At 38.5% G+C, this 13,970-nt stretch overlaps 4 protein-coding genes across 4 annotated transcripts; 2 read left to right on the top strand and 2 right to left on the bottom strand.

The window, feature by feature from the left end:
* Nucleotides 1-5,050: 5,050 nt before the first annotated feature.
* On the top strand, nucleotides 5,051-5,728 carry BDR25DRAFT_374620 (uncharacterized protein; the record flags this gene model as incomplete). Its single annotated transcript, XM_033697338.1, has 1 exon — nucleotides 5,051-5,728. One exon carries the CDS (start codon nucleotides 5,051-5,053, stop codon nucleotides 5,615-5,617), a length of 567 nt encoding a protein of 188 aa, XP_033544599.1. The 3' UTR covers nucleotides 5,618-5,728.
* Nucleotides 5,729-5,763: 35 nt separating this feature from the next.
* On the bottom strand, nucleotides 5,764-6,667 carry BDR25DRAFT_233927 (Cloroperoxidase; the record flags this gene model as incomplete). Its single annotated transcript, XM_033685458.1, has 3 exons — nucleotides 5,764-5,918; nucleotides 5,966-6,302; nucleotides 6,350-6,667. 3 exons carry the CDS (start codon nucleotides 6,665-6,667, stop codon nucleotides 5,764-5,766), a joined length of 810 nt encoding a protein of 269 aa, XP_033544598.1.
* A 200-nt stretch (nucleotides 6,668-6,867) lies between these two features.
* On the bottom strand, nucleotides 6,868-7,550 carry BDR25DRAFT_358467 (uncharacterized protein; the record flags this gene model as incomplete). The annotated part of the gene is made up of 6 exons (XM_033695955.1): nucleotides 6,868-6,952; nucleotides 6,988-7,150; nucleotides 7,176-7,234; nucleotides 7,272-7,334; nucleotides 7,384-7,469; nucleotides 7,506-7,550. 6 exons carry the CDS (start codon nucleotides 7,548-7,550, stop codon nucleotides 6,868-6,870), a joined length of 501 nt encoding a protein of 166 aa, XP_033544597.1.
* Nucleotides 7,551-8,240: 690 nt separating this feature from the next.
* On the top strand, nucleotides 8,241-9,003 carry BDR25DRAFT_358465 (uncharacterized protein; the record flags this gene model as incomplete). The annotated part of the gene is made up of 7 exons (XM_033695954.1): nucleotides 8,241-8,272; nucleotides 8,301-8,380; nucleotides 8,416-8,472; nucleotides 8,523-8,542; nucleotides 8,604-8,665; nucleotides 8,702-8,867; nucleotides 8,923-9,003. 7 exons carry the CDS (start codon nucleotides 8,241-8,243, stop codon nucleotides 9,001-9,003), a joined length of 498 nt encoding a protein of 165 aa, XP_033544596.1.
* Nucleotides 9,004-13,970: the final 4,967 nt, after the last annotated feature.

Below are 13,970 nucleotides of genomic sequence, written 5' to 3'. Positions count from 1 at the left end.
GAAAAGAAAATCAAGAACGCCAAGCTTCCCACACCCACATGGGCAGCAATCGCATTAAGCGGTATCCCGAGTTAGCCCAGCCTCTCTCTCTCGCAGTCCACCGACACCAGCAACCAAAGCGTGGCTGGACCCACAACCTTGCGGATCACAATCCCTCAGGTGACGCAAGAAGATGGGTCTGGGGGAAACGCGGCGAATCAGCGCAACAATTCACTAGGTACCTGGACGCAAAAAGGGCAACAGTATGGATCGATACCCTGGAAAAGCACGAAAGCACGAAAGCACGAAAGAGACAAAAATAGCAGGTGTAGGAATTACTAGATTCGGCTATGTCATCCGCTTCAGAGATGAAAGATCTAAAGAACTGGCGTCCAAACATGAATGGCTAGCAGACCTTCATCCGAAAACCAAAATCGACAGACCCCGGTATGGAATCGTGATCCACCGCACCCCAAACGATGAAGTCAGATTGGGCGATAAAGGCGCAGCCATGGATGGACAAGCTCCTAGAAGAAAACGATTTTAGCTCAAGAGGCTTCCGCATCGTAGACATGGCATGGCTCAAACGGAAGGACACACCCTTGGGAAGACATGCCTCCCTAGGTGTATGGTTCGACAGTCCGAGCGCGGTAGAATGGGCTATTTGAAACGGGGTTGTTTTCGGAAGCCAATGCATAGGCAGTGTCGAACCATACGAACCGAGGAGAAAGAGATGCTACCGCTGCCTGAGCGTGGGACACCTAGCTTGGAACTGCAAGGAACAACGGAGATGTGCCTATTGTTTGGATGACCATGATAAAAGTGACTGTCCGGGAGGGTCCCAAGCCCGATGCGCGGACTGCAATCAGAATCACCATACGCAAGCTGTGGAATGCACCAATCGGGCCACCAGATTTCCGCGGTTCGTATAACGACGTCCCTCCGGATACTCCAATTGAACGCTATGCAGTCTAATGCCTGCATGGAGGCCCTGATCAACGACACGCAAACAGCGGAACTTGATATTCTTTTGATCCAAGAGCCCTCCGTCTCTTACTACAGAACACATACGCAACATCCCTGCTGCCAGCTGTATCAACCAAATCCCACCTCCATTAGCCAAGGACGTTGCCGCAGCCTTATCTACGTCAACAAATGACTCTCGCCGTCAGCGCAGAGACGAATTCAATGCGATAGTCTTGACACTACAGGAGTAGCAGTCAATACATCCTTGGGGCCAGTCCTAATCTTCTCCGTTTACGTCCCACCCATTGGCGGTACCCGCAAAGTAGCAGAAACTGAACTCCAGGCCATCCTGAAAGCCCTCAACGCAACGATCACACAGAATTCGGCGGACCCCAATGAACGGTGCGAGATGATAATAGGGGGAGACTTCAGCCGTCAAGACCCCATGTGGCGAGGTGACAACATCCAACCATACAGGGTAGGAGAATCCGCAAGCCTGATCAGCTTCATGGAACAGCACAACCTGTATCACCAGCTCCAAAGAGGTGAAGCGCCTTGCCGGACAGTAACTCGGCCAGGAAGCAGGTCAACGATCGACCTGACCCTGAGCAACGTGTCATCCCGACTCACTAAATGCCAAATCTACCGTGAGAACTACGGCTCCGACCATCGCGGAGTCTTCTCTGAATGGAACTTCCCCGTCCAACGCAGAAGTGATAGACCGCTGCGCCGAATGTACGAACAGACAGACTAGAACAGAGTTGGGGAGTTGATAACACAGCGCGTTGGAACCATCACCGAGATCGAGACATGAGACCAACTTGGTGAGGCAGTTGAGCAATTTACCAGGATATCAGCAGCAACTGTTGAAGAACTCACCCCTTGGCAAATCCATGCCCTTATTCGAAACGTTGGTTCACCCCGGACTTGAAAGAGAAACGGAGAACGTACAATAAAGCGAGACGGCAATGGCAAACGTTCTCCGCTCGACTCGGCCGCGAACATCAAACGACGCAGGAGTTATTCCTGCAAATGCAAGGGCGCAGGGAGGAATGGGCCAAGGCCATCGAGTGCGCGAAGTCTAAGCACTGGAAAGACTTCCTAGACCGAGCAGCTAACGGAAATTTACTCTGGAAAGCCGCAAGATACACTGAGCCAGGGACCGACTACTCCAATTTCCCACCACTTTCATCGGGACAACAAATGGTTACGGAAACGAGGGAAAAGCCGAGCTACTCATGAGATCGTTCTTTCCACCCACGTCAACTTCGAGGTTAAACAACGATAGCATACATACCTATGTATAGAGAGAGAGGAGGAAACGCCCCTAGAAAACAGCTACTTTATATATTACTATTATATGCCTCTTACTATTCTAAGCTCTGCCTATGTATAGGGAGGGTTCAAGGGGGGGAACGCCTCTAGAAAAAAAACTACTTTATATACTACTATTACTACTCTATTGCTAGTACTATATTATACTTTAAAAGGCTAATATAAGGTTGAATGTTCTAAAACAGGCTAGTATAGCCTCACCTAACCTGTTTATAGGTCACATGACCTGTGCTTCGTATATAAGCATGAATCCTAACAAGCGAGGCTTGGAAGCGATTCATCTCTCTTACAATACACTTCTACTTCTCTAAAGACCTTGCTTTTAGTGCTATCTATGCTACCTACTATTCTATTCTTATAGGTAATACTTAGTTTAATACCTAAACGAATAGGATTTTAATATATAAAGTATTAAGTAGATTAATTTATAGAGTAGTACGTATAAATTACTAGTTAAGTATTAATACTCTGTTATATATTAGTAGTAACTTTCTTAATTTAAAATATACTTTTTTTTACTTTGTTTTCTTACTTTATCTAATAACGTATATATAGTACTATAAAACTAGAATTTTACTTTTATATTTTCTATTTAGTATTACTAAAGTTATTAGCTGCTAAATATTGTTTAATTCTATCTAAATTAGCTAGCTAAAATTTTAGAATAAAAATAAATTATAAAAAGAAAATATTAAGATTAAAATAAGCTTTAAAATAAGCTATTAATTATATAAATTAAATTAGAACTTATAGAGATAGTTAAAAGTTTTACTACTAATGCATACCTCTAACTATTCTAAGCTCTGCGTTCTTAAAGCATTTTTAAATTATTAGAGTATGTTATAATCTTAAAGAAAAGATTATAGATGTCTATAAATAGAATTAAGTAAATACAAGGCTTAAAATACTAAGAAAAAGAGTAAAATCTTTAATTCTTAGCTAGAGGTCTTTATATAACGTATTTTATAAGCAAGTAGTCTACACAAGCAAACAGTCTACTTGTATGAACAAAGCTCTATGCCACTGCGCTAATATTACAACTAAATAGTGTGAATAAGTAATCAACAATTAATCTGCGTACAGAATAGTATATATATACTTGTCGCGAGTAAGGACTGTAGTACAACCTGCTTCTAACCTTACAGTGCATTATTATCCTCTGTAAAGACTAGCGGCTTTACACTACTTTAATAAAATTTTAGCACTTTATATATTAATATAATTATAAAGCTAACGTATAGAAATTAACTAATTAAAAAAAAATTAGTTATTATAGAGCATATACTTAACTTAGATTTATATAATCTTTTATTTTACTTTAAGTTATAAGAGATTATCTAAAGCTTAAAGTAAAGTTTAAGTGTAAGTATAACTATAAAACAGCTTTTTATAAAGATTCTAAAGTAACTTAGAGCTAGTTTAGATTTATAGAGAATATTAAAGCTAAGTATAGTATCTAAAATAATAACATGTACAACTTTAATAAAACAGGCTTTATAATAGGCTAGATATCTACTAACTATACTTATGCCTAAAACTTTACTTTAAGCTTTAGATAACGCTTTATAAATATAATAAGCTAGTTTATACTAACATAGCCTAGATTACACTTAGCGTGCAAAGAATTAGCTATATTAGCTATAGCTACTAGCTAAGAGGAAAATCCTTGCGCATATAGTTTAAGCATAGGCTTAATAATTACCTACTTTTTATTATTACCTAGCTTTTGTAAGTTAGCTATAGAATTAGCTTGTAAAGGTTATCTAGCATATAAATTATTTATTAGTTTTAAAAGACCTTATACATAGCTACAGCATGTTATTTTAAAAGTGTTGCGTTTTATTTAAAAGCCTAGAGCGTAAGTTGTATCTAATGTTCTTTTAGCGCGTCTAAGTAGTGTTGTTAGGAATGCATTAGCATAAAAAAGTAGTTTAGTAGAGTCTTAGTAAAAGTAAGTAACTTAGGTGTGTAAGAAACTTGCTTGTAACATACATTATAATTAAAGTAAATTTAAATTACCTATTAAATAATTAGCTGTCGCATACAATTATCCGTCTATATATATTCTTCTGCTGTGCTAGTTAGAAGGTTGACCTTTTAGCGACGCAACATAAGTAAAATATATAGAAAAATCTAAAATCGTATAATATTAGCTAATACACTATAAAATTAATTATGCTATAACTACTACTACTAGTAAAGTTAATAAATGAAAACTTATACTATTTATAAAGTAAATATTATAAATTAGGTTTTTCTATTATATAATTAATTAATAGAAGTGTTATAAAATAAAATGTTATTAGAGTAGACTATTTACTTGTGTGGACCGCTTGCTTGTGAAATACGTTAGTAGTTATATAATATCTAGAACACAATTAGGTGGCGAGAATTGTAAGATTGTTAATAGCGCTTAATTGCGATAATTGCACTTAAGTAATCAATCAGGTGACTGATTGATTACTTGAGATCACGTGATCGACAACATCCCTGCTTAGTACCGCCCGAGCCGTAGAGATGCTCACCCTTTCCTACGATAAAGGCCGCGCTTGGCGGAGATGAAGCCAAAAAGATGTAAGAATTACTCTCAGCTGACCCACGATCTGTGGTTTTTATGGACGGTTCTGGAAAGAATAACAATCTCGGCGCAGCGGCCACAGTGCTAAGATCTCAACAGGAGATAGAGCACAAGATATGTATCGGTGGAGGGTCGAACAGCTTTTGGAAAGTATATGCAGCGGAGCTCATCGCAATATAATTTGCCCTGGTCATGATCCGTAGAAACCACATGAGAAACGCTGTTAACCAAGCCCCTACTCCGAACTCCTACACCGTCCTCAGTGACTCAAAGGCCGCAATCCAAGCAATAGCCAATCCGCAAAGACAGTCAGGACATCACATCATTCAGCGGACGCTCATAGAAGCTGAACGACTCAGCAAGGACAGCAACATCAAGCTACAACTTGCCTGGGTCCCCGGCCACCAGGACATCTGCCAGGAAAACACGTGCGCAAACTGTACGACTGACGACCTAGGCGCCAAGCAAACTTATCGGCGCAAATGTGAACGGGCCACTCCTGGCTCAATAGCTACCGCAAAAGATTCGGAAAACTGCAGGACGAAGCCTACGAGTGCGGAGAAAGAGACGTTAGCGCACGTGTTCATCGACTTCCCGAGACTCCAGGGGTTCCGACAAAGGCTACGGATATGGATAGGGCCCCGTATCAACAGCATGACTTCAATGATATCAAAGGATATAGTGAAAAAGGAATTGGATGCGATATTAGAATTTGCAGAGAAGTCAGGCCGATTCTGCAGCAGAGATGCGGCACAATAGGACCTTACTCTTTTACATAAATATAGGTCTTGTACTCCTGTTATATGCGTGATAGCTAACAAATCCTTTTGATCTTTGCCTATTCTGCCAAGCAATCTAGTATGTTTTATGAGAAATAGGTCGCTTGACTAATAATGGTCACTTGACTAGGCTGACCCCATATCACTAGGATTATACAGGAATGGAACGTCCGTGGGTAATTCTTTGATCAGCGCAGCTGCAATCTCCCTAGACCTGTTGGTGAAAAGAATCTCCATCCGTGGCGGGGCCCAACCGAGCTCGACCGGTAATCGTTGGTTGCCTATCTGGTCATCAGATGACGAATAACATTAAACCCAGTTTACTTACGGAAAAAGTATTCAAAGTAGGACCGGTTAGCGACGTTCTGTGTGGCCTGACTAAAGACGAGAAATGTCGATGCCATCTCGAGCATTATCGGCGTCTGTTGGCTCTGCAAGATGCTAAATCGTGGATTGATCTCGCTCATGTCCTTGAAATGGCGGGCCTTGGCATTGGCAGCAGCAGGAATGGTGATACTGCTTGCGTCTTTCGGGATGTAGCTCATGAAGTTCCTAAAGGTGGGTTCATGATAAACAGCATGTGGTTCGACTATCACGTCCTGCATAGAGGTGCTTCCATCGTGTTCAATAAAGTTCTTGACGTGGAGCATGCCGAGATCAAATGACTGGAGGTAGATCAGCATCAGTTCTATAATAAATCAAGGCAGCTTACAGTAGAGTTGAACTTGGGCACAGCGCTGAGAGCGCCGGTAAAGAGTCTGTCCACACTTTCTTGATCAAAATTTAGAGCATCGGTGAGGGCTTTCAAGAAGATATCGCGCGTAATGTCGCGACCGTTGTGCGGGAGGAAGCCGTGGTTTGCAAGAGTGTTGAGCATTGGGCATGGAGCACGTTCATCATCTGCGGACGGGGCTCGCCAAGTGAAGTGGTATGGCTTCAATGTGCTGTTAGTAGAGATAATTCTAGCAACCTCCCTAATGTTCAGCCCATTTGAGTCGATGTGTTGTAACGCAGAGGCTTGCTTCCACATAGCCGCAAAAACAAAAGTGTAGGTAAAGTGCATGGCGGCGGTATTGAGGATAGGTAGGAAAGGTAGGAAAGGTTGAAGGTAACATTGGAAAGGTTACCAGAGTCTTTATACTTTAGAGTAGGTCTTTTTAACCTCCCTGCTTGAGCGGATACGTGAGTGAACAGCCCCTTGAAATATTAGACTTGGCAAAAGCCTGTCGGTTATGTAGTATCCATTGGCCCAGGCGTGCAAGCCGAAGAAGTTCCCGAGCCAATGCCCGCAGAATATGACAGGAATGGTGAGGCGCTTACGACACATTGCTTATCTGAAGCATAACAGACCGCTTACTCATGCAAGGCAGGGCTAGAATCGCATCAATAGCACGACGTAAAATGCTAAACAACATAAACGATGTAAACGACATAAACGATATGAACGACACTAACGAGATGTATGATGTATACTTGATATCGATTACACGACAAGACTGAAGGTGTTCGGTGGCTAAGATCAGAATCCATATCTTCACTCTCCAATTTTGCAGACATTACATCCAAAAGGGAGCTTGGTATGGGGTCGGCGTGGCATCTTCAATCAAGTTCTCCTCAAGTTTGTGGAGTCCTACACGGTAGCGAAGTGAGATTCAAATTCAAAGGTATATTCAACAGCACTGATGAAGAATAAATGGCTCCAGAGATGCTGCGTATACTCCTGTTAGTTAACTAGGCCAATGGAACAGCAGAGCTATCGTGAATTGTATGATCAATTGATATGTATAGTTGGTATCAACCTTCCGTAATACGGCAAAAGCGTACCCTGATTTCTATGATCTCTCGATGCCTCAGGCATTAAGGGGTACTTCTAGTTCTCTGTTCTGACCAAACACATAGAATTGGGAAATCATGTTTAGCTAGTGCAATACAGTCGTAAGCACTCTAAGCGCAGGTGGCATTAAGGTCGCTCAGGTCGCTCAGGTCGTTTAGGTCGTTTAGGTCGTTTAGGTCGTTTAAGTCGTTCCTAACCCTAGGTCGAGAGACGCGAGGCTGACAGGATTTGACTGCTGCTTAAAGCAAAAAGATTGTCCATAAGACTTACCTCCCCGTGTTATAAGGTCCCTCACTGCATGGCGAGACACACCGTGTAGCGAGACGCTTTGTTTTTTTTTGGACCTTCGCGATTATTATACCACGCTTATATAAATACAGGTTGTATGCGCATCAGTCCTATATCTATTGTTCTCCTAGTACATTAGCCTCCGACGAGAAAAAGCGTGGTGTTAGTCACACTGTTGATCTTCTTGTTAGCACCGCCAATCAACCCTTCTCCAATACCTCCCTGTTTATTCGTGACAACAAATATTTATTAGATGCTAAGGAGACTACAAAGGGAGCTTAGATTCTAAATATTAAGTCCATAGACTTTTAAGGTTTGGATTAAATAAAGACTGTATATTCCGGGAATTTCTCCGTATATCGTATACTTGTTAGGCGAAATATGATCTCTCAGAATACTGGTCTCTATATTACCGGAGGATCATATATAGCTTAGAAAGAAAGATAGGCGTAGATTTATAATATATTAAATATAATGCCAGATGGTTACTGTAGTGCGATCCCGAAGGTCTGGGTGAGGTTGTGTCTCGCCACGCAGTGAGGGACCTTAGTGATCTTATTGAGCGTAGTGCTGCTCTGGCTGGAGATGTTGTACCTGCTCAGTACCGAGCCGTTTTTGCTAGTATAGTTGATCGCGCGTGGCTGCTCCCACCGCAGCCACACCTTCCATTCGACCACCAATCGCCTTCATTGATGCACTGATCCCACCAATCCGTCGCGATAATACTTCATCTCCAAAGTAATTTGTCTTCAACTCCCCACAGGGCACTATCTTTCTCTTGTTGTGTGCGACTACTCTTGTTACTTTGCTAGCGCTTTTCATCAATTTCCCAAGCCTTTTCTAGCGCCGTCTTCGACAGCAACAGAACAAGGATTCAAAGATGCAGAAAACAAAAGAGACCAACAAGTTTTAGAATAAATTAAAGTGGCTGTTTGAATCTAGGCATGAAAAACAAAGGCTCCAATTCCAGTCCACCTTTCCTCCAATCCACAAACATCGATATCCAGATCTCGATCTCGAGGCAAGTATCTCAGCAACCAAACTAAAGTCTGACCAATCTAGCAATAGCGACTTGATCTTGCGCAATCTCCCCAGTCCGTGTCATTCAGTACATTGGTCATGACTGTGAATGCCCTCGCTGATATCTCCCCCATCGGTACTAGCTGGCAGAGCGCCGAATACGAAATGGGATCACGCTGCAAACATTCAAGTCGCCGAAGAAGCTCTCGTCTGAACCTACCTAAGAACAGCGTGATTTTAATTTCAATGTGTACTAATTAGATTAATCAATATTGTTATTAATCAATATTAGCGCGTATTGCTAAAAATGAGCAAACTTGTAATATTTGCATAAATAGTCTTAGCACGTCTTAAAAAAAATGTAGATTTTATAACATACACTACAAGCAAGTTGCTCACGCACCTAAGTTACTTACTTTTGCTAAGCCTACACTAAACTACCCTTCTTACACTAATTTATTTCTAATAACACTACTTAAATGTGCTAAAGGAATATTAAATATAGCTATACTCTAGGCTTTTAAATAAGATGTAATACTTTTAAAGTAACATGCTATAGCTATATATAAAGTCTTTTAAAAAATAATAAATAACTAATATACTAGATAACTTTTATAAGCTAATTATATAACTAACTTATAAAGGCTAAATAATAATAAAAAGTAAGTAGTTACTAAGTTTATACTTAAGCTAGATGCGTAAGGATTTTCCTTTAAGATAGTAGCTGTAGCTAATATAGCTAATTCTTTACACACTAAGTATAATATAGGCAATGCTAGTATAAACTAGCTTAGTATATTTATTAAGTATTATTTAAAACTTAAAGTAAAGTTTAAGTATAAGCATAGGTATAAATAATCTTTTTATAAAAATTATAAAGTAATTTAAAGCTAGTTTAGCCTTATAAAAAACAGTAAAGCTAAGTATAGTATTTAAACTAATAATATATATAACTTTAATAAAATAGTCTTTATAATAACATACTTTATAGACAAGTTGCTTACACACCTAAGTTGCTTACTTTTACTAAGGCCCTACTAAACTACTTTTTCTACACTAATGCATTCCTAACAACACTACTTAGACGCGCCTAAAAGAACATTACATACAGCTTACGCTCTAGGCTTTTAAACAAGACATAATACTCTTAAAATAACATAGTGCAGCTATGTACAAGGTCTTTTGAAAAATAATAAATAACTTATATGCTAAATAACTTTTACAAGCTAATTCTATAACTAACTTACAAAGGCTAGGTAATAATAAAGAGTAAGTAATTATTAAGCCTATACTTAAGCTATATACGCAAGGATTTTCCCTTTAGCTAGTAGCTATAGCTAATATAGCTAATTCTTTACGCGCTAAGCATAATCTAGGCTATATTAGCATAAACTAGCCTAGTACATTTGTAAAGCATTATCTAAAGCCTAAAGTAAAGTTATAGATATAAGTATAGTTAGTAAATATCTAGCCTATTACAAAGCTAATCTTGTTAAAGTTATATATGTTATTATTCTAAATGCTATACTTAGCTTTAATATTCTTCATAAGGCTAAACTAGCTTTAAATTACCTTAGAATTTTTATAAAAGCTTTTTTATAGTTATACTTACACTTAAACTTTACTTTAAGCTCTACTCGTGTTGCTCGGCTTTTGTTTTTCCGATCCGAGTCCCTCGCGCACCAGCCCTATGCGCGACCAGCTTGCAACATGCTGCAAAATGCTGCAAAATGCTGCAAAATGCTGTAACATGCTGCAATTTGCTGCAATTTGCTGCAACATGCTGCAAAATGCTGCAAAATGCTGCAAAATGCTGCAAAATGCTGCAATTTGCAGCAACATACTGTTCGAGCTTATTGCTCGTACTATGTAGCAGCTTTCGTCAAACGTTCCTCCTGTCTTGACAGTAGGTGCGCATATCTAACATAGCTATATTAGCTATAGCTGCTAGCTAAGAGGAAAATCCTTACGCATATAGCTTAAGTATTAGCTTAATAATTACCTACTTCTTATTATTGCCTAGCCTTTATAGGCTAGCTATAAAATTAGCTTGTAAAAGTTGTTTAGTGTGTAAGTTATTTATTATTTTTTAAAAGACTCTATACATAGCTGCAGCATGTTATTTTAAAAGTGTTGCGTTTTGTTTAAAAGCTTAGAGCGTAAGCTGTATTTAATGTCTTTTTAGGTAGTGTCTTAGTAAAAGTAAGCAACTGTTACAATCCTTGCTCCGGCGAAATGGTATTTTCGGGAGCACTACAGCCTGTGGTGTTGTTAGCGGAAGAGGGGAAGGACTTAGCTAGATCGGGTGTACAGTCCGTCGAGCAGAGTATAGGGAGAGGCGGAGGTGGAGAAGGCAGGTTGTGGTTTGGCCCAGCGGCTGTATAGGGAGCTGGCAAACCTAATCTAAAAAGATAGGAAAGGAGGTATATATAGTGCAAGATATATAAGGCGGCAATGTCCTCTTTAGAAAGGTTTTAATGCCTCTTAGTCTATTATATAGGTAAAGACTAAATAGTAATCACAACCTTCTAACTATAGTTGTAATCAAGACTATATACATGGGGTTTGCATGCTTTGCATGTTTGCATGCTTGCATGCTTGCGTAGCCTGCATGGCCTGCAAACCTGCAAACCTGCAGTCCTTATTAGACAGTACACTCCGCTAGGCTTTTGTCTAAAAGCTAAAGCCATTCCTCATCTGTCTTGTCACGTGATTCGTTCAACGCGGAGCTAAGCGTCTTCCATCCAACGTCGCTGAGGCTGTGTGGGACAGCTAATTAGGTCATAACGGTCTGTCTGTTGGCCGTAACAGCAACTTAGGTGTGTAAGCAACTCGCCTGTAAAGTACGTTAGACTAAATTTTTTTAATTATACTTATATATAGACTTTCCTTTAAGCTTTAAATAACACTTAATAAACATACTAAGCTAGTTTATACTAATAGAGTCTAGATTATGCTTAGTTTATAAATAATTAGCTACATTAGCTATAGCTGCTAGCTAAAAGAAAAATTCTTATATATTTAACTTAAGTATATGCTTAATAATTATTTACTGTTAATTAGTTTTTAGCTTTTATAAATTAGCTATAAAATTAGCTTGTAAAAACTATTTAATATGTTAGTTATTTATTATTTATTAAAGAATTTTATATATAGCAATTGTTAGTTAGCTTACTCTTTAAGATGGCTACGCATCTAGTAGTAGGTCCCTTCTCTGCGTGGCTACGCACACGGTAGGTGGTGGGCAGCTGTACGCTAAGCGTACAGCCTATAATAAGGGTAAGTAGGCACGAATCTTCTTATAATTCACTACTAGCCTCTCTTCTTATACAAAAAGGAAGGGTTGTTAAGTATACATAGCCTCTAATGTATAGGCTAGATACCTAACTGTTCTAGGCAACTTAATTTAGCTGTACGCACGTACAGACGCAGCCGCACTTACGTACAGACAGCTATAGTATATTAATTAAAAAGTGGTATATTTTATTTAAAAGCTTAAAGGATAAGCTATATTTAATATTCTTTTAACATATTACAGCAGTATTATTATAAGCGCATTAGTGTAGAAAAAGTAGTTTAGTATAATTTTAGTAAAAGTAAGAAATCTAAGTGTGTAGGTAACATGTATATAGAGTACATTAGAGTATTTATAAGTAAAGCAAGAGTTACTTTATAAGCTACTAGTAGTGTATAGTATTACTAGAATTAAAGGTATTAGAATAATAACTTTAGAAGAAAAGTAAGTAGTATAAATTAAAAATAATAGCTATAGTACATTATGTAAATGTTACTACGAGTATGTAAATGCTTAATAAGCTAGCATAATAAGAATATAATAACGTGTAAAGTAGCTTATATTATAAGTTATGCAATAACAAAACAGCTACAGTTAAAAAGGTAGCTGCAACCTTAGTAAAGCAAGAAAACAGCCAGAGGCTTAGCAGCAACTGCGCTATAAAATAAAAAGATCACGTACACTACAGTGTAACAGCGCAGGCAAGACAATGGGTCTGAATGCGGTGGGAATCCACTTAGAGGCATATGGGAGTGCGTGGGGACTCAGAACCTGGGAATGCCATTGACACCTATAGGCCTTATACAGAGGATATCCAAAAACTACTGAGCTAGCTACATAGGAGGTACAACTAAATATATAAGGGAATAGGGGTAACAGCAGGGGGCTGGGCAGAGTCGGGGCCAGGTCGAGGTCGGGGCCGATACGAGGGCCTTCTGGAGGTTCCGGGCCGCCCGAGATGGAACAATTCATAAGAATTGTTACATACAGGCAAGTTGCTTACGCACCTAAGTTACTTACTTTTACTAAGACCCTACTAAACTACTTTTCTTACACTAATGTATTTCTAATAATATAACTTAGACATGCTAAAAGAACATTAGATACAGCTTACACTATAGTCTTTTAAATAAAATATAACACTCTTAAAGTAATATGCTGCAGCTATATATAAAGTCTTTTAAAAAATAATAAATAACTAATATACTAAATAACCTTTATAAGTTAATTTCACAGCTAATTTATAAAAGCTAGATAATAATAAAAAGCAAGTAATTATTAAATATATACTTAAGTAATATATGTAAGGATTTTCCCCTTAGCTAGCAACTATAGCTAATATAGCTAATTTATTACACGCTAAGCATAATCTAGGCTATATTAGCATAAACTAGCCTAGTATGTTTATAAAGTGTTATTTAAAGCTTAAAGTAAAGTTTTAAGTGTTAGTATAGTTAGTAAATATCTAGCTTATTATAAAGTCTATTTTATTAAAGCTATATGTGTTATTATTTTAAACGCTATACTTAGCCTATATATTCTTTCTAAGGCTAAACTAGCTTAAAATTACCTTAGAATTTTATAAAAAGCTTTTTTATAGTTATACTTACACTTACACTTTACTTTAAGCTTTAAATAATGCTTTATAAATGTACTAGGTTAGTTTATACTAACATAGCCTAGATTACACTTAGCGTGTAAAGAATTAGCTATATTAGCTATAGTTAACGTACCTAACAGGTTGGCCGGCCACACGGGTTGGCCGGCCACTTTTGCTAAGCCCCTACTAAAACCACCCTATTCTCTCGCAAAACAGCCCACTTTAGCCCTATATAAAGTAATACAACATAAGATATTATTTAGAGTCTACTTCTACTACTTACTTATATGTACATA

This window comes from Lindgomyces ingoldianus (genome assembly GCF_010093535.1).
Source record: "Lindgomyces ingoldianus strain ATCC 200398 unplaced genomic scaffold BDR25scaffold_28, whole genome shotgun sequence".
Taxonomy (NCBI): domain Eukaryota; kingdom Fungi; phylum Ascomycota; class Dothideomycetes; order Pleosporales; family Lindgomycetaceae; genus Lindgomyces; species Lindgomyces ingoldianus.
The sequence above is the reverse complement of the archived record's forward strand: the minus strand, read 5'-3'. Positions and strand labels throughout refer to the sequence as shown.